General features: G+C 39.6%; 1 protein-coding gene across 1 annotated transcript in view; it reads right to left on the bottom strand.

Moving 5' to 3' along the window:
- The window catches only part of GREB1L (GREB1 like retinoic acid receptor coactivator), a 231,082-nt gene that overhangs the window by 76,590 nt on the left and 133,790 nt on the right, over window positions 1-20,702 (bottom strand). The window contains exons 7-13 of the mRNA XM_074944514.1: window positions 17,422-17,598; window positions 16,497-16,619; window positions 8,038-8,172; window positions 6,728-6,865; window positions 6,244-6,363; window positions 4,152-4,289; window positions 2,233-2,418 (exon numbers count right to left, since the gene is read on the bottom strand). Coding sequence (XP_074800615.1) covers window positions 2,233-2,418; window positions 4,152-4,289; window positions 6,244-6,363; window positions 6,728-6,865; window positions 8,038-8,172; window positions 16,497-16,619; window positions 17,422-17,598 — 1,017 coding nt within the window. The remainder of the gene's footprint in view (window positions 1-2,232; window positions 2,419-4,151; window positions 4,290-6,243; window positions 6,364-6,727; window positions 6,866-8,037; window positions 8,173-16,496; window positions 16,620-17,421; window positions 17,599-20,702) is intronic.

Here is a 20,702-nt window from a genome sequence, read left to right on the forward strand (position 1 = left end):
ATAAGACAGAAAATATATTGCCTCTATATAAATCCATGGTACACCCACATCTTAAATACTGCGTGCAGATGCAGTTGCCCCATCTCAAAAAAGATTTATTGGAATTGGAAAAGGTTAAAAAAAGGGCAACAGAAATGATTAGGGGTATGGAATTACTGTCATATGAGAAGAGATAAATAAGACTGGGACTTTCATCTCGGAAAAGAGATGAGTAAGGGGTGATATGATAGAGGTCTATAAAATCACGACTGGTGTGGAGAAAGTAAATAAGGAAGTGTTATTTACTCCTTCTCGTAACACAAGAACTTGAGGTCACCAAATGCCATTAATAGGTAGCAGGTTTAAAACAAACAAAAGGAAGTATTTTTTCACACAACACACAGTCAACCTGTGGAACTCCTTGCCAGAGGATGTTGTGAAGTCCAAAACTATAACAGGGTTCAAAAAGAATTAGATAAATACATGGAGGATAGGTCAATCAATGGATATTAGCCAGAATGGGCAGGGATGGTGTCCCTAGCCTCTGTTTGCCAGAAGCTTGGAATGGGCGACCAGGGATGGATCACTTGATGATTACCTGTTCTGTTCATTGCCTCTGGGGCACCTGGCATTGGCCACAGTCAGAAGACAGGATACTGGACTAGATGGATCTTTTGGTCTGACCCAGTATGGCCATTCTTATGTTCTTAATTAACCATTGGAAGAACTTACCAAGTAGAGTCTAAAAGATCTGCTCTAGGATTTATTCTGGGGAAGTTCTATGGCCTGTGCTATACAGGAAGTCAGACTAGATGATCACAATGGTCTCTTCTGGCCTTGGAATCTATGACTCTATGAAAGCTCCAGGTGGTGGATCCTGGGTAATTATTCTAAGAATAAGAAGTGGCAAAGTGATCAGAAATCCATCAAGATTCAGAGATAGTTGTTAGCAGTAGAACTGCGCAAAAAATGTTCTGTACCAATAACAAGCCAATACAACTAAGGCAGTCTCTGGATGTGGCATTCTTCTATCTACTTCCCAGACCTCTCTGCTTCTTACTCTTTTGAAATCAATTTGCTCTAGATGAAACTATGAACATTCTCAATGAAATCATCTTTTTTTGGACACTTTTCAAGGACCCAGTAAAAAAAATGATTTTACCAGTGGTCCAAAATTTCCCTTATCGTTAATTCCTGATATCAAAAAAGGGAAAATTCCACATTACTTTTTATAGGAAAATCCTACAGAATTTAGAAGGGAAGCATCCAATAGAGCTGTAAGAAAATTATGCTAAAAGTATTCATAATTTAATTGAAAACAATAGTCTTTTTTTGTATAGCAGTGAGAGAATTTTCTCTCAAGCTCTATAAGATGGTTCGAAACATCTATGGAAAGGTTATCTTTTTCTACTGGATTTTTGGATAAGGAAAGAAGCCCCAGGAAGAGGCATGCTGGGGGAAACATTTATCTAGTGTAGAAAATGCAATGCATCTCTATTACAAAATCACCATGCATCTCACTGTGATTGGCAGTCTCTGTTCAAGGGTGACCAAGGACTAAAATGAAAGGGAAGATGCAGGTCAAGATTGACACAGCTGTGGGAGAAGGCTTACACAGCACTTGCCCACACTATTCTCTATGCCTTTAATATCTTACGTTTATGTTCACTACATTTTACACTAATGTAGGGAAAGTGGCTATCCACAAAGGGTTAGAAAATCTGCAACTCACTTGACTACCCTAAATTCTGTCTAGAGCACATATTAAATACATTTAAGAAAACAAGAATTTGTTGTGTACTAAATAAATTGCTTTAGTTTGCACAACAGAAGTAGTTTTCATGTAAATGTTGCAGTCCCCAAAACAATGGTGACAACACATCTGTAAGCATCTGTCATGAAACTCTGAATGAAAAAAGGACTGGGTGCTCTTAGAAACGGTTGTGAAAACAGGTGGTTTGATTCCCTAAGCAAATGAAGTATTTGCAATGCAGAATTATATTTGATTTTCACAAAGGTGACTTTGGTCACAGGGAGGACAGAGAACAATATCACCCTTCAAATTCAGCTCCTTTTCAAGCAGATTTACAAAACAGCGCTGGCACTGACTCTAGATAGAGACTAGTCATCTCTTCCATCTGCTAGATAGACAGAAAACTGGCTACCAGCAAGAGGTAGGACATCCTGGAGATGAAGGGAGAAAACAAAAGTCGTAAACAATAAAAACTGGAATGAATATGAGAAATGGCTTACCTAATCGGACAAGATACTGTATCGTTAAAAGAATCATGTTCTCTACACTTAGTAACTGACTGCCAGTCAATCCCAAAAGATCCAAATCCTTGTTCTCCAGCTGTGGAATCTTGTAGCAATTCACCAGCAAGGGACTTACTACAATATCACCAACATTGCCATAGAAATAGGGTAAAGTGCCATAACCTTCAAAAACAAAAATAAAAATACTCAAAACAAACTATTACACAAAATCTTGCAACAGTTATGTTCCCTAACTTCTGTCTAATGCTCCATAGCAAAAGATGGGAGGACAGTGACCAAACTGACATTATTACTGTCTACAGAAGAAATCAAGTATGCCAATAGTGTATTACCCTGTATATGTCAATATCGATTTACCAAAAGTTACTGTGATGGTCTGCCCAGCACCAAGATAGTGATTATTTATTCAAAGACAAATATCAAAGTAATCCGTTCAGTTGTTACCATGACCTTTAAATGCATAAAGCTCACGTTACCAATAATTTAGTGTGCAAAATCTGCAGAACTGCAGTACAGAAATCTTAACCTGATAAAAGCAGCACAAATTGAATCAAATGTGCTTCAGACACTGCTGTACTGTGTACTGTTTTGATGAGCATCTTAAAATTTAAATGCAGATAGAAAGTGTTATTTTCATGAATGGTTTCACTAAGACATCAATTAATAATAGAATCTTTTTGGTAAGGGTAAGAATGACAGAGATAGAGACAGACTACTTTTTTCTCATGTAATTTTTTCAAGTACATCTGGTACTATGCTATCAATAGGACACTTTTTGTCCAGGGACACGAACACTGGGCCCACCGGAGGACTGCACTGCCAACTTGCCAGGAGCCTCATCTTTCATAAGGAAATGCAGTTATGGAAATTATAGAACTGTATGCTAAGGCCTAGACTTTCTCTAGGCTGAACTTCCATAAAATAAAAAAAATACAAATTAACTGTAATCCTAACCTTGCAATCTTTATTCACGTAGGTAGCCCCATTAACTCGAGAGGAACTATGTATAAAGACCAGCTGTGTGAGTAGGGATTTAGAGCAATTTTCCACTACTTAATTTATGATAATTAATTCCAGGGGTCATATGGGTAAAAATGGTTCCCTAATATGCAGGGTGCTTTATAAAAAGGGGTAATATTGCACTGAATTGAACAATGATGGAATTACCCCTTCAAATAGTGGCACAACTCCCCAGTTTGAGTAATTTTCTTTAATTATTATTATTTTGCAGTAACACACCTCAAAGGGACACTTTCACATTAAAAGTCATATTTTTAATGTAACAGCAATGTCCTTACACATAGTATATTACTAACAACACACTGTATACAGGTGAAATATTTTAATATTCTAATTTATATTTTATTATTCATGCTGGCTGCTTACTTTTTCCATTTTTCCTAGTTTAGACACGGGGGGGAGGGTTTTGGGGGGGAAGCTAGTCAGTTTTGATTGGTCAGTTCAACATCAATTTCACTTTCTCGGTTTCAGGCAGTAGCACAGGGCTATAAGGTTTGGTTGTAAACACTGTAGAGGAATGTTTATTTGTCTTGGAAAACTGTTTGTATTGGAAAGTTGTTTTAAGTCCAAGGAAATAGTCTATTCTTAGATTTTATAAAAGCCTTGTTTATACAAAACCCAAATTTGAGGTCTAATCTGATCTGGCCAGGACCCTTTTGTATGTCAGGTCTTGGCAAAAATCACCCAACTTCTCATTGTAAATATTGCACAATTAACACAAGAGGCTGCTGAAAGTCTTACAAAATACAGTGACCTTCTGTTGTGCTTACGGGCTGATCACAAAAGTGAATTTCATTACCTCAAAAAACCTCAAATCTTTTGAACATGCAGTTATTCAAGAGGTACAGTGTTGCTTATCACAATGTGAAGCTTACCTATAAGAATCACTGGTCTGATTCCTGAGTTATTCAGCAGGTTTTCAGGAACTATTACAGTCTCCCCTGCAGGGATGGGCTGAGGCTGTAAAATTCCAGTTAACATGGATTGAGGAACTGGGACTGACAAAAGGGGCTCTATAAAATAAAGAAAGAAAAACTTTCATTACCAAAAGGCTCATACTGTGATTTGGCCCTATGAACAAATAAACACTCCTGCAAATCACTAACTGCAATAAAATTCAAAATACCTTTGCATTTCCTATTACAGTTTTAAGGAATTTAAATTAAGACCCAATATCCTTCTCTGGCCCCACCACTAAAATAAAGCTTTTCTCTAACTACTGTATTGTTTCGGGGAGAGGGAGAGGAAAAATCCAGGTTTGAATATGCATCTTCTAACAAAGCCAAGTACTAGGAAAAGTGTTCACATAGGTCACTTTTCAATGCTACCTGTCAGCACAAAGAAGGAAGAGACCTCCCTAACTTCTGACCTACACTATGTAGACTAAAATCTCAAAGCTGTTTGCATACCACTTTATACTATTCTGAAGCTATAGAAAGATGAAAACTACACTTCAGTCATGAAGGAGCAACAGCAGCTTTGAAAACAGGAAAAGAAAGCACAATGCCTCAGTATTATAATCTGTCAGTATAATACATACTTCATAGGGATATTATGAGACTTCCTTAAATTGTTCATAAAGAATTTTGCAATCCTCTGATGAAAGGTGTTAAAGAAATTCAACTTTTTTTAATTGTGGGAACTTTTCCGTTTCTAGAAGTTTGTTTAATTCAGAACTTTCTCTCTGGACTGCAACATGGGCATGCAATAGATCTATGCAAGTAAACTGACAACAACAACAAAAGAGAAGATGGCTTCTGACCACATGCAACTGGTTTGAAAACTTCCATGTTTAAATGACAATTTAAAAATGTTGTTCAAATGTTTTGTCAGTAAAAGTGTATTCACAGTTACCACAAAAGGACGGAGTGGTCGAGCAAGAGGGCATGAGTCTGGGAGTCAAGAGATCAGGGTTCTAACTTTCCGTATTACCTTCAGCAAGTCATTTAAGACAAGGTCTTCGGAAGTGGCTACTGATTTTGAGTGCCCATGTAGACACACAGAGGGCCACGCTTTCAGAGGTGCTGAGCTCTCCCCCATGGACGCTTAACCTCTCTGAAAGTCAGGCCCAAGGTATCCCAAACTGAACACCCAAAAATTGAGGCACCCAAACGTCATTGGCAGTTCTAAAAATGTGGGGCTTAACTTCTTGTCTCAGTTTCCCTTTCTGTAAAATGGGGATAAATGATGCTTACTTTGCTTTGCAAAACACCTTGACTGCTATAGCTTAAAAGTATTATTGCGGTAAGTAGTTATAGGATTTAAATTACCACTTCAGAATATATAAGTAGTTAATATACCTTTTTATTTAACCCTAACTCTTATCTCAATATGGATGCCAACATTACATGGTCTTGATGGAGTCCTAAGGATTCTCAATCCCCTCACTTTCAACGCCCTATATCATGGTCATCATCCTTTGAGAGCTAAGGATGACTTGATGGGATTTTCATCAACGCCATTTTGTTCTGAGTGGCCAAAGTTAAGCTATGCAAGATCCTCTCTCCCGTGCAGGAGCGGAGCATCCGCATCATGCTCTGCCAGTCTGGGAAGTTCAATCTCAAGCTGAGAGCCAATGGAAATTACATCTATTTATTTTTATATTTGTATATACAACATACCTATACAAACAATTTTGGAAGCACCAAGTTATGGATGGTTAATCATGTGTTTGTATTACTACTATCCTCATCCTCACTTCTCCCCTTCCCCATTAACTGTCATGCTCTCATACTGCCTCATTTTAAATTAGATTGTAAGTTATCTGGGGCAGGGACCATATCATCATACATGTTTATAGAGTGCCTAGCAAAACCAGGCCCCAACCCGAGTAAGACCTGAGGTCATTACTTTCCACAGAAGTAATCATATGTCCTGCACAACAGTTCAGAGAAGCACTATCATGCTACTGAGCTGGAGGAGCAGAAGTTTTAGTCATGAAAATTCACATAATTATTCAAGTTTTACCTGTTCTTGTAAGAGGCCGAATTGTCGGAACAGGTACAACTAAACCAGGAGGTGGGACTGGTGACCCAGGAGACCATCCCCGGTGTCGTTTCTTTGGTGGCCCAGAACTAGACATTGATGCTGAGGAGAAATAAAGAAAAAGATCATTCAAAATACTCTTCTTCCCACATCCCTTTTACATTCAGATACACAAACTCTGGGCTGGATTTTGACCTCACACCGTTTTTATGTTGGCATAGCTCTACGGAGTTTAGAGTTACTCTTAATTTACATCAGGCCACATTCTGATCTGAGAAACACTAATATCTATAATGAGGTGTGTATCATTATCATCAACACTCAAGCCAGCAACACACTACATCTCAGGGAAAAGTTGTGGAAACAGCTACGGTGGAAAAGAAAACAAATCTACAGTTTTCAGGCTCAACAGTTTATACAGTAAAGAGTTTAAAATAAAATAATAAAAACACAGATTTTCTTTTACCTTGATCTACCGAAAAACAGGCAGGGCTGGGGGAAGTTGAGTGTGGCATGGGCCGAGAGAATGTAGAGCTCAACACATTATTTCTTCCTCCACTACTGTTTCCATTTGCAACATCGCTGTTACGCAGTGTAAGTGGAGCTGAACACAACAAAATACACAGAGAGAACCGCTTTAGACAATCTTTAAAACAAAATAAATCATATTTCAGAATGTAAAGCAAAAACAGAACAAGACTGGTGACTGAGTCAACTTTCGTCCTGGGGCATCCACTGGAGAATAACTCAGGCACTGGCAGCAAAATTCTGATCTTTAATTAGGGCTTCTGTATTTCAGGGGGGAAAACAGAAAAAAAACAAAGCCAAAAACACAACCATAAAATCTAGTAAGGATTTTGAAGCATCCTTATTGAAAACTGGAAATGAGAAATATGTGTGTCATTAATTTAGCTACTAGGAGATCTCCGGCCTCTTTATATATCTTTTACCTCACTTCTTAGGCTAAAAGTGATGAGAGATACAAATTTTTCCAATAGGCAGCATGGGGAGATTTACGTTTAGCTTGGTAAATTTTAGATTTCTTCTTCTGACTCCTATAATTTTTGGAATGTTTACCACAGAGTTTCATCGTATTAGTGGGCAGTGAGGCTGGGAGCAATTCAATTTAAAGTTATATTATTCTGCAATAAAAGGGGGCCTTACTTTACCTACAGAGTCCTATCTTCAACCATAGTCACCCAACAGGACATCATAATCCTGCACAAGTGTCTTAAAATTGGCAATTCTCAAATTTGGAACCAGTATTAATACCTAGTTTATATGCCTGATTACTGATTTCATTGTCCAAATGAGGTGTCTAGATATCCCACTGCGATTAAGGATTCACAATTCAAGCAATGAAAGAATACTAACACTAGCCCTCCTTTAAAGGAAGGTAAATTTCATGCAACATCTCTGAAGAGGCTACATAAGTCATTCATAGAGAACAACATGTAGACAGATTAGGATTCTTACCTCTTTTACTGAGAGCTATTTAAAGGTGCCATGTCACCCAAGGTTGAATCCATAGGGTTGTCGTCTCTCTTATGGAGCTCAGCCAGGGAAATAATTGGTCCCCTTTAAAGTATAGTGACCAAACTGTCAGGTTTGAGAACCAGGACACTATCCAGGGTGGGAATACCAATGGTAGTGCAAGATGTGCATGCGCAGAGTATTGAAGTGGTACACAAATTTGGGGGTATGGATAACAAATGTACCCACTACTAGACAGACAGCTCATTATCCCACTTGGCTTTCTGTAAAGTAAATTATTACCTGTGGCAAATGTCTTTCCTACAAGCTGCACAGACAAAGCCAGTGGTTTCACTATGTTCTTGTTCCGGGATAGGTCTTGTGTTCCACTTATATTAACAGCAGAAGATGATTTTGCTGGACTGAATACTGTGGAGTCTGACAAAAAAATTTGCTTGATTAAATAACTATTTGAAATTATCTATAGACATACACCCCTAAGAAGTCATCATATAAGGAGTTATCTCACAAATAACTAGTACTACCTTAAATTTATATATTTAACTGTTTTTCATCCAATGATAGAAAGTAAGAAAGAGCGAAAGCGAGAGCGAAAGCAAGAGAGTTGAGATTTTGTTTATCACATTAGCAAAGAGCAACGAACAGTTAATCATTTACTATACATGGATGATCTGATACTGTATGGACTGTCACAAAAGAAGATACAGCAGTTGACGACACATGTAGAAAATTTTGATGAGCATATAAAGCTACAGGTTGGTTTGGCTAAATGTGTGCCGATATCTGTAAAGAGGACAAAATGGGTACAATCAAATGGCATACAAGTTAAAGAAGGTTCTATCCAAGATCTCTCTCAGCATGATGCCTACAAACAAGTGAGGAAAGAATACTACAGATGAATAAGAACTAATTTCCAAACAAAACTCAACTTGAAGAATTTGATCCAATCCATTAATATGCAGGCAAAACCAGCAGTATGGTACACTGCCAGAATGATCAAATGGAATCAAGAGAAGAAAAAATTTAACATCCAAACAAAAAAGCTTCTAGGGATGCACAAAGAGATGAACATCAGTCAAGACATGGGCAGAATGTATGTTCAATGATGTGATAGTGGAAAAGGTTTTCTATCTGTGGAGGAGGACAGTGACAATGAATGACGACATCAAAATATATGAGGAGTCAGTCACAGTAAAAGATCATCTGGTCATGATAATAAGTCGAGGCTAAGTGTGCATCCCAATCCAAGAAAGAAAGGAAAAAGCAAATTCATAGAATCATAGAATATCAGGGTTGGAAGGGACCTCAGGAGGTCATCTAGTCCAACCCCCTGCTCAAAGCAGGACCAATCCCCAATCAAATCATCCCAGCCAAGGCTTTGTCAAGCCTGACCTTAAAAACTTCCAAGGAAGGAGATTCTACCACCTCCCTAGGTAACGCATTCCAGTGTTTCACCACCCTCCTAGTGAAAAAGTTTTTCCTAATATCCAACCTAAACCTCCCCCACTGCAACTTGAGACCATTACTCCTTGTCCTGTCATCTTCTACCACTGAGAATAGTCTAGAACCATCCTCTCTGGAACCACCTCTCAGGTAGTTGAAAGCAGCTATCAAATCCCCCCTCATTCTTCTCTTCTGCAGACTAAACAATCCCAGTTCCCTCAGCCTCTCCTCATAAGTCATGTGTTCCAGACCCCTAATCATTTTTGTTGCCCTTCGCTGGACTCTCTCCAATTTATCCACATCCTTCTTGTAGGATGACTACAAGAATGACTTGAAAGATTTACATAGCAATCATTGCATGGACAGTGGCAGAGAACAAGCAAATCCATTAGCGATAGAAGATCAACAAGCCATGAGTTTGTTAAAGGATACCTGAAAAGAGAGACAGGAAGCCTCATTATGAGCACACAAGAGGAGTCCTTAAGGCTTAATTATGTTCTAAACAAAATTGACCAATAGAACTGCATACCAAACTGCAGAATATGTTCTGAAAAGGAAAAGATGATGGAGCATGTGCTGAGAATCTGCAGGAGCCTGGCTGCGAGAGAATATATGAACAAACACAATGAGGTCACCAAGTGTCTGCACTGGAAACTCTGTGGCAAGTATGGAATTAAACAAACCATGTGGTATTATGACCATCGAATCAAAAGTGCTCTAGAGAATGAAGAAGCTAAGATTTTATGGGATCTGGCAATTGTCACAGACCAAACAGTGCAGGAAAACAGGCTGGACATAGCTGTAGAGAAGAAGACAAGCAAGGCCATGTTAATTGATATTGCCATACCAGCACACAGAAATATTAAAAAGGAAGATGTGAAGTATGAAGAATTGAGCCACAAAGTGGAATGATTATGGAAAACTAGATGATCCCAGCAATAATTGGAGCTCATGGAGTGGTCCCTAAGGGCATGAATGAATACCTCAAGAATGCGTTAGTTGTGCAAGACATCACGACCAGTGCTTTTAGGCACTGTGAGAATTTTAAAGAAAGTTAAAGAAGAAGGAGTACATTTTGAGCACCTAAAATACACGAATTCTGTGGAGGGTTTAACAAAACTCCTGACTACCCAAACCTACAAAGTTGGCTCATGGTCAGGATTTATAGGTGACTCGTGGTAAATTTTAGACAGTGTCTTTCTCCTTTTTATGCTTACAGTTCTTGTATGTTGTGAAGGCTACTTGCATGAAATAAAATACCCATGATGTAATACTGAGGGATGATGATACTACTACTACTAAAAACAACTCTTCATCATGCTTAACATTTACATAGCCTACATAGCATTTTTCACATTCAAAATGCTTTTCAAATATTATCTTACTGTTCTTCATAATAGTTCAATGGGATAGGCAAGTAAACATGATTGTCCCTTTTTATAGACTGGGAAGCTGAAGCAGAGAGGTTAAGTGACTTGCGCACACAACAGAAAGAGTCTGTATCAGAGCTGGGATCAGAATTCAAGGGTTCCTGACGCCACGTCTTGTGTTCAAACTACTAGAACACACTTCCCTCAAAGTACTTCACAAAGGTGGATAAGTATTATTATTCCCATTTTATAGGTGGGGAAACTGTAGAACAGAGAGTTTAAATGAATTATATAACAAATCAGATATTAGATTATATAACAAATCAGCAGCAGAATCAGGAGCAGAACCCAGATCTCCTGACTTCAAGTCCCCTGCTCTAACCATTAAACATTTAATACCTGCAACTTTATTCAGATCAAATTCTACACTTTGGATGTTGTCACACAGGCAGCTCTAAATTCTTACAACATAAGGATGAATTTTTCTGAAAGAACGTTAACTGGATTTCGCTGGATAAATTAATCTGTAAAAAGTAAGCAGTTTATGTGAGGTTCCACCTACACATCTCCATACTCAAACAGAAAGAAAACAGAAGGCAAGGACATTACCAACCTGATCTGCCAAACTGATATACCTTGAAACAACACACCACTCTGGAACAATGGGAGGAGGAGAGAGTCTATTTTGCCAGCTGGAATAATCAAGGTTGAGAGTGGTCACAGAATCTCTGACTCCACTCCAGCAGAATGACTTGTCCCATTTTCACAAGAAATATGCCAAATGGCTGATTAGTAAACACAAGGTCAGAGGCTCTGGTGAAACCTGATAGTCTATTATTAAATACACTGTGGCAAATGCATCTGCCAATGCCTCCTTCAAGTGGGCAGTGTACGAGCATATGGAAGTTGTGTCTCTCTAATTAATATTAATATATGTATAGTCTATAACCTATATATACACAATTGTGTATTTGTGTGTATTTTCATATGCACTCACATAAAACACAAAAGTGTATTGTATACAGCGCTGGTAGCAACACCTGTTAAGGTTGCCCTACACTTCCCATTTTAAGACCCTATAGTCAGTTGCTTATAACTTTATGAAACTCACTGCTTGGGTTGAAATTTTCCATGCTGGGTGTCTGCCTCTGGTTTTCGTAACTTTCAGAAAAAACAGTTCAGCCATTTCCAAGAACAAAACCAGGGGAAAATACATTTTTTCCATATTAAAAAATTCCTGAGACCTTCTCTGCAAAATGCTAGCATCCCTATGCTTTGAAGAAGTGTCCTGAAATTTGGCAGGAGAGTGTTCTTTGTGTCAACGATGTGCCTTTTCCTATCCCTATGAAAATTCTCCCAAATTTGGCCCAGTTATACCTGTATGAAAAATTGCAGTTCGCACATGCTTATTAGAGACTTCTTGAATATTTGCAGCTAAAATCTCCAAAATTCTAACCTCACTCAGCATGCTCCATCCCCTCCCAACCCCTAGTGCTGACTGGATCTATGCAAGTACCATCCCCACACAGCGAATGTGCATGCTCTATCCACTCATAGCTCATCCATGTTGACAGGATGGTGCATACGCTATCCCTACAGAGTGACTGAAAATTGTCCAGGATCAGGCTACAAGGGCTTATTTCGACTTTCCCTGTAATAGCTGTTATGAGGTACTGTAGGCCAAGGTGGGCTGGGCTGGGCACTGGAGCTGAGAGCAAGGAGCTTATCTGTCCTGTCCACTCCATGACAACCCAGGCAGCATGGAGGAGGGGGCCACCTGCTTTAAATGCAGAGAGGGCAAAAGATGGACTGGAGGGAAGGGAGAGAAGTAGACTGAAACAAGGAGTCTGATGAGACTGGGACTGGAAGGGTTGGAGAGAAACAGAGACTAGGAGTTAGAGGGGGAGACTGAGGCTGGCTAGATTAGGAGATTAGTATTTGGCACCAGGGGAGGAGAGGCTGGGACTGGTTGGGCAAGAAGGCTGAACTGAAAGCCAATTGGCGCAGGGAGTGAGAATGGGGTAAACACAGAGATCTGGTAAGGAGCTGGGGAGAAGGACTAGGAATCAATGGTATGGGAAGAAGAGAGAGAGATGGCAAGGAGTTGGGGTGTGGTGGAAGAACTAGAACTGGCTGGGCAAAGACTTGGGGTGTGGTGGAAGAACTAGAACTGGCTGAGCAAAGACTCTGGGACAAGAAGAAAGTGGAGGGGGAGCCAGATTGGATGAGGAGCAAGACTAGGATTAAGAGCCAGCAGGGAGAAGGAATAGGGACTCAGCCAGTGAGCCTGGAGTAGGGAGACTTGGACTGGCTAGACCAGGAGACTGGGTTAAGACAAGAAGCCTGGGGAGTGGAGACTGGGACTCTGTGTGCAAGGAGAATGGAACTGGGACAAGGAGCCCTGGATGGAGAAGAAACAGGACTGGTTGGAAAGAACAGAGGAGAAGGAGAAGAAACATGGAGAAGAAACAGAGCTTGGGGGGAAAAACAAGCGGAAGAGTCTATTCCTACTAGAGAACCTGCTTTCCATAGCCTGCTGTCCACTGCTGTCAGCACATATATGGGAAAGCCAGTAGCAGAGGGTGCATATCAAGCAGCACACATCTGTCTGGTCCATCTAAAGGGTCAAACCCTGCTGATGAACCACAAGGGTGACCATATGTCATCACATGATGGAGTTTCTGGTTTTTTCAGTTTCCTTTCATAAAAATCCAGAGAATTACTCAAAATTATATCAAATAGAAAATTATTAAGGTTGCAGACTCAAAAACTAAAGTTAGGAAATGCCAGAATTAAGGTTGCTTGTCTAACCTTAATTTGGGCCCCTGTGTGTAAGCATTATGATATAATATTTAATTACATGATCACATACTGATTTTGCCACAAGACTCTTGGCTCACTCAATGCACAGGATGGACCTGCTCTGGGGATGAATCAGGGCTGTGTAGTGAAAAGAGGCTGTTGTCTATAGAACTTCTGTCTCATCTGTTGTAGGTTTGAAGGTGCATAATGAACAAGGCAGAGGACTATATGAAGAGAAAGGTTGGTCGCATGGAACACTTCCCTGGAGAACTGTATTCTGTCTCTGAGATTCTACCCATGTTTCGGCAACAGGGTCCCTTTGTGATGTTGGGCAAGTCACTTAATCCAAACTTCTCACAGGAGGTCGCTAATTGTGCATTCCTCATTTTCTGCATGCCCAACTTCAGATTGTAGGGCTTGATCTGCAGAAGTGCTGAGCACTCACACTTGCAAATGAAGTCAATGGAAGCAGTGCTTCACTATATAAAGTGCTACATAATACTAAGTACTGTGAAAAAATCAGGTCCTACACATCTCAAATTCAAATATTGACTGTAGCCTCTCTGTGCCTCAGCTGTCCATCTGTAAATTGGGAATAATACCACCCCTTCACATCACAAGGGTTTTGTTGAGACAAATTAATTACTATTTGTGAAGCACTTGGATATTCTTGTGATGGCTATCACAGAAAATTTCCCATGAGGAAATTAATAATTGTATCCTCATAGATGAGTTTGAATAGTGTGCAGTAAATAAGATCTGGGGGCACTCAGTGAACAATGAGGAGAAAAAAATATTGGATAGCTGCTCATTGAGCACAGTCCAGCCTATACACTCAGTGAGGAAGTGGTCCTGTGGAAAAAACAGTATGTGCTTATATAATTAAATTATATAATTTATAAATTATAATTATAATTATATTCTATAAAATTATAAATTATAATTATAATTTATATATATAAATCTTTGAAGAATTAGATTTTATTGATAAATGGCGGTAAATGTCAATTTCCCCATGCACACACAAATCAATGAAAAGGTATTTCCATGGATAATAATCAAAATTTACAGACAGGTAAAGAAAGAAAAATGTTGCTTGAGAATTTATTAGAGTTTGATTTAAGGATATTTACTTTGTATACTTTGACATATGATGTTGACAATTTGTGTTTTAACAGTTATAAAGCTTTACATTTTTAAATCTTAATGTCTCCTGTCATGAAATAATTATTGCTTGACCAGCTCCATAATTTCCCACAACTATGAAAATTTAACTGGATAAAAACTGAAAAAATGCTTACAAATAAGCATTGATATGTCAAAAATATAAAAATATACAATTCCACTTATTGTAATCATAATGCATACACACAACGGGCCCATACTAAGGTTGCACAGGCAACCTCAACTCTGGCATTTCCTACATTTGAAGTGCTTGACTTTGCAACCTTGATGTTCTTTTAACATGTGTATATAGCTGTCTGTATAATAGTTATATAACTTCTAAGGTAGCTAGGGCCTTGTACTTTAGTTACAAAGCTAGACAGAGGGAAGTACTCAAGTCCATACCTTAGGAAAGAAAAATGGTGATAAAAGGAACATTTTTCAGAAAGCAACCCAGTTTCATTACACCTACCTGAAAGCAACAGAGAAAAGTAGCTCACCTCAGTGTATGACTAGCTATGGAGACTTCCAGGGAGAAACCTGAACTTTCATCACAGGTGGTTTGCAACAGTACTTATACATTACAAACAAATATGGTGGGACTTTTTCCCCCTTGTCAAGTGGAATTTGTATTATGAATGTGGCACTATCTTCACTGGAAGGTAACAATGGTAGGAGATAAAAGGGTTTGATAATTGTGACCTGAGAGAACAAATAGTGATACAAAAGGACAAGAAGAAAGAAAATCATGGTGAGTTGATAAGGAGAAAGCAGTCTATAAAAGGTGTATCTATTAACTTGTCAGCAGCAACCCAGACAAAGCTGTGTAAATATTAGATTACTTGTTATGCCAAATAAAGTGGGATTCTCATGTGCCTGCACATTTTTCATGCAAGGACCTGGAGGCCAAGACACCACAACATTCTCATTCCAGATTAGAAATATAGTCTCTTAAGTAGGAATAAAATCCAACACCTCCGTCAACGTGTCCCTGAACACACTAACATTTGCAACACCAATAGGAATGCTAATGTTCCATTTTTATTGTTCATTTATTTTCAGCATCCCTTGTAAGCAAAAGAATTATTGAAACAAGTTTTTTTTTAAAATTTTGCACTTCAGATCCCTCCATATAAGCCTATATTCTAAAATATATGTGGCCAATTAAAATTCCTGGATAACTGAGATTTTTAGACATGACAAATCCTGTTCTGTTTTTACATCATTCAGAGATGGCAGAGATGTGCACTCCATTCAATCATAGCTCAGCTGAATAAAAACTTTTTGTTTCTAAAATCTATCAAATAAACAAAAGAACATGAACTGCGATAAATCAGCTTCAAAAATTGCAACAACCTACAAAGCACACCAAAGAAAAATCACCTTTTGAGTCCAGAAGGAAAGCCCTTCTAGGTGAAACTGCTATGGTTATTAGAAAACTACTTTATTTCTACTTAAATCAATGCACAACTCCAAGAGATAATAATTTCAAAGCTTTGGAAATATGGCTATGATGTGTCTTAGCTCACTTAGAAAACCACTGCAGTTTATCACTACTTTTACCACACTTCAATAGTGGGAGTCAAACATCAAAAACAAAAGGCTGCTTTTTCTCCAGTGAGGAAAAACATGTCAATTCAAGGTACCCATTCTATTTAGGATGTTAACTATAAAGGAGTATTTCACAACATCTGGGACATCAGCAAAAATAATATAATAAATAAATAAATAAAATGGATTTTTAAAAAAAACTAACACTTTTCAAGCTACTATTAAGAGCTAAACTTATCCCAGTCTCATCAGGTCCTTAATACTGACAGAATAAATTTTGAAATATGTTTTCTATCTTTAAGTTGTAAATGATGCAAGCTAAAAATCTACTTGGCAATCCTATGGAACATGTGAGGTACTTTATCTCCCCCAGTGGTCATTTCTACAGCATACAGCACTTTCAGCCCCTACCTGTCTGAGTGAACCCTGATTTGTATCCATTAGCTCTTCCGCTCTCTGGGGCCGTGGATGGTGACACTGAAGAATTTGGTTTAGCAGAATGGCTAGCAGCAGATGATTGTCTGCTTCTACATTCTGGAAGTGAAGCAGCTACAGTACATATTAACAAGGCCTGGCTTTCAGTGCAACAGTTTAGTGCAACGGTGTTAAACATTGACAAATGTTAAAAGCACATACGGTATGACATGCAACAAATAGCAAAGTTCAGCTAAAACATCTCTCAGGATTCAACCAACCTAATTTAATTATTTAGTTACAAAAACCCTCCCCATAAAATTCATAACAAGGGGCCCTCAACTTAAAGCTGAAGATATTCACCCTAGGTGCACCCAGGGTGCAAAACAAGAGAGCAAAACCTGAGTATGTGATCCCTCTTTCCATTCCCCTGAGATCAGTGTCCCCAGCTTTTATCTTAGAGTGCAGTTTGCGGAGTTAGTTTTTCTATGGGTGCTAGCATGAATTTATAAGTGATTAGATTGGCAGAACAGTCCAGGAACTGCGGCTGGAGAATAGGCTGAGAGCCACTCTGCCAGATCCCGGAAGAAAACACCCAGACATAGGAGGCGATTATCGGGCTGATGGACAGCTTTATTTCTGTGGAAGGGGGGATTTGAGGCCTCCTCTGGGGATGTGGTGAGGAGGGGATAGAAGAGAGATGGATGAGAAATTCTCCTTTTACCTAAAACTTTAGCCTCTTGGGTGAAATCCTGGCTCCACTGAAAGCAGTGAGAGTTTTGCCATTGAGTTCAGTGAGGCCATGATTTCACCCCCTAGCTTTTTAAATACTTAAACCCAAAACTTTTAAGGTTCACCCAACACTACATAAAAATTTTCTAAAATCTGTAAACATGCTTCTAGCAAATGGGTTATTCTTTACCTTTCCAGCAGATAAGGGGTCCCTTTGACAGTACACCTTGGGAGCTTCTTACTAGGTAGTACTTTAAGTGCTTCTGCTTCTTTGGCTGAGTGGTTAGTTTCAAGTTAATGTGGTTGGAAAATTCCGTGAAGTATCGAAATCCCCTTTCTCCACAGCCTATACAATTCCCAGAAAACCCTGCAGGAAAGGGTGGGGGAAAAGGTACACAAACAAAAATAAATTCCTTTTGAAATATACTGGGAATTAGGCCATTTTAGCCTTACCTGAATCTACTACAGTAACTGGGTAAGCTTCACACATAGCACAGGAATGACAGGAAGACAGACAAACAACAGAGACAGACTTTTGCTGCCTCACACCACTTTGTTTGAAAATGCCCTCTCTCTAGCTGTTACTAATTTAGGCCCAAAAATTATCCCCCAATCTTCCACACTGTACAGTTCCTCAGAAGGGAGCAAATTCTCAGAAGAAAGCACAATAGGTACATGAAGACTGAGAAAGGGATTCACAGGATGATCCAACACCCTCCATGTCAGTACCTTTCACCCCTGCTCCTAGCACATAGTGGAGGACCGGCTCCAAGAAACATGCTTCCTTTCCCAAAACTGACTGATCCACAGTTTTGTGTATAAAGTTAATGCTGCCTAAGGCAGCCTTAACTCCCACGGCACTGTGAAATTCCCCTTTGTTCTTCCTGAAGAAGGAGCCTTCAAAAAGCAGGGGTGCTGGGGGGCTAAGTAATACCTTTGCATTATTAAGTTCTCAAATGTAAAAGTGTAACACACGTCCTGATTACTTTCTTATGACTTATGATTTTCCCCCTTATTAGGGTCTTAAAAGGGCACAAATAAGAAATCACTTAATCCAAAATCCTTAGTTCTACTGAGACAGAAATTTAGAGCTTTTATTAAATTTAACAGTTTAGGAATACAGCCAAAAACTGGGTAGAAGACCATTTGATAGTAGAGATAATAAAATTATTTTGTGGAGAGAGCTGAATTACATCTTTGCACTAGGATTTGTATGGTAGGACAACAGAATTAGGGCTATGTAATTTTCACTGAGGCCAATGAGAATTGTGCACTAGAAGAATTGTCTTCTGAGTAAGAGATGGGGAAGACTAAGTTTATTCCTAACCATATGCCCTTGCATTTGGCTTTATTAAAACACACGTTTGAATAAGCTCAGTTTACCAATCAATCAAGATTGTGCTGTACAACTGACGTCCTTATTATTTACCAATCCACTAATTTTTGCATCACCTGCAAATTTTACCATCAACTCATTTAAATCACTGAAAAAGATATTGAAGGGCAAGTGGCCAAGAACAGGTCCCTGTAAGCAGAGGTGCTGGAACTAGGGGTGCTGCTGCTGCACACCCTAGCTTGAAGTGGTTTCCATTATATACAGGGTTTACAGTTTGGTTCAATGGCTCTCAGCACCCCGACTATACAAATTGTTCCAGCACCTCTGCCTCCATTAGAAGCATCTCTATTTGATGATGATTCCCCATTAACAATTACTTTTTGAGAGCTATCTATCCATTTAATAGGTGCTACACTGATGTTTGCAGTGCTAATTTTTAAAATCAGAGTGTCATGAGGTACTATGTCAAATACTGTACAGACGTCTACATCAAAAGTTAACTTTATCAACCAAACTTGTAATCTCGTCAAAAAACAATATCCAGTTTCTTTGACAAGACCTATTTTCCATAAAACCATGTTGATTGGCATTAAATTATATTGCCATCTTTTAATTCTTTACTGATTACTTTCCATGATTTCCATGATTCCATGAAGTGGAAGGTTGGACATATGACCAGGGAAGAGTATAAAAATATTGCTCGGGCATGTAGGAAAGATATCAGGAGGGCCAAATCGCACCTGGAGCTGCAGCTAGCAAGAGATGTCAAGAGTAACAAAAAGGGTTTCTTCAGGTATGTTGGCAACAAGAAGAAAGCCAAGGAAAGTGTGGGCCCCTTACTGAATGAGGGAGGCAACCTAGTGACAGAGGATGTGGAAAAAGCTAATGTGCTCAATGCTTTTTTTGCCTCTGTTTTCACTAACAAGGTCAGCTCCCAGACTGCTGCGCTGGGCATCACAAAATGGGGAAGAGATGGCCAGCCCTCTGTGGAGATAGAGGTGGTTAGGGACTATTTAGAAAAGCTGGACGTGCACAAGTCCATGGGGCCGGACGAGTTGCATCCGAGAGTGCTGAAGGAATTGGCGGCTGTGATTGCAGAGCCCTTGGCCATTATCTTTGAAAACTCGTGGCGAACGGGGGAAGTCCCGGATGACTGGAAAAAGGCTAATGTAGTGCCAATCTTTAAAAAAGGGAAGAAGGAGGATCCTGGGAACTACAGGCCAGTCAGCCTCACCTCAGTCCCTGGAAAAATCACGGAGCAGGTCCTCAAAGAATCAATCCTGAAGCACTTACATGAGAGGAAAGTGATCAGGAACAGTCAGCATGGATTCACCAAGGGAAGGTCATGCCTGACTAATCTAATCGCCTTTTATGATGAGATTACTGGTTCTGTGGATGAAGGGAAAGCAGTGGATGTATTGTTTCTTGACTTTAGCAAAGCTTTTGACATGGTCTCCCACAGTATTCTTGTCAGCAAGATAAGGAAGTATGGGCTGGATGAATGTACTATAAGGTGGATAGAAAGCTGGCTAGATTGTCGGGCTCAACGGGTAGTGATCAATGGCTCCATGTCTAGTTGGCAGCCGGTGTCAAGTGGAGTGCCCCAGGGGTCGGTCCTGGGGCCGGTTTTGTTCAATATCTTCATAAATGATCTGGAGGATGGTGTGGATTGCACTCTCAGCAAATTTGCGGATGATACTAAACTGGGAGGAGTGGTAGATGCGCTGGAGGGGAGGGATAGGATACAGAAGGACCTAGACAAATTGGAGGATTGGGCCAAAAGAAATCTGATGAGGTTCAATAAGGATAAGTGCAGGGTCCTACACTTAGGACAGAAGAATCCAATGCACCGCTACGGACTAGGGACCGAATGGCTAGGCAGCAGTTCTGCGGAAAAAGACCTAGGGGTGACAGTGGACGAGAAGCTGGATATGAGTCAGCAGTGTGCCCTTGTTGCCAAGAAGGCCAATGGCATTTTGGGATGTATAAGTAGGGGCATAGCGAGCAGATCGAGGGACGTGATCGTTCCCCTCTATTCGACATTGGTGAGGCCTCATCTGGAGTACTGTGTCCAGTTTTGGGCCCCACACTACAAGAAGGATGTGGATAAATTGGAGAGAGTCCAGCGAAGGGCA

Source organism: Natator depressus, chromosome 2 (genome assembly GCF_965152275.1).
Source record: "Natator depressus isolate rNatDep1 chromosome 2, rNatDep2.hap1, whole genome shotgun sequence".
NCBI lineage: Eukaryota > Metazoa > Chordata > Testudines > Cheloniidae > Natator > Natator depressus.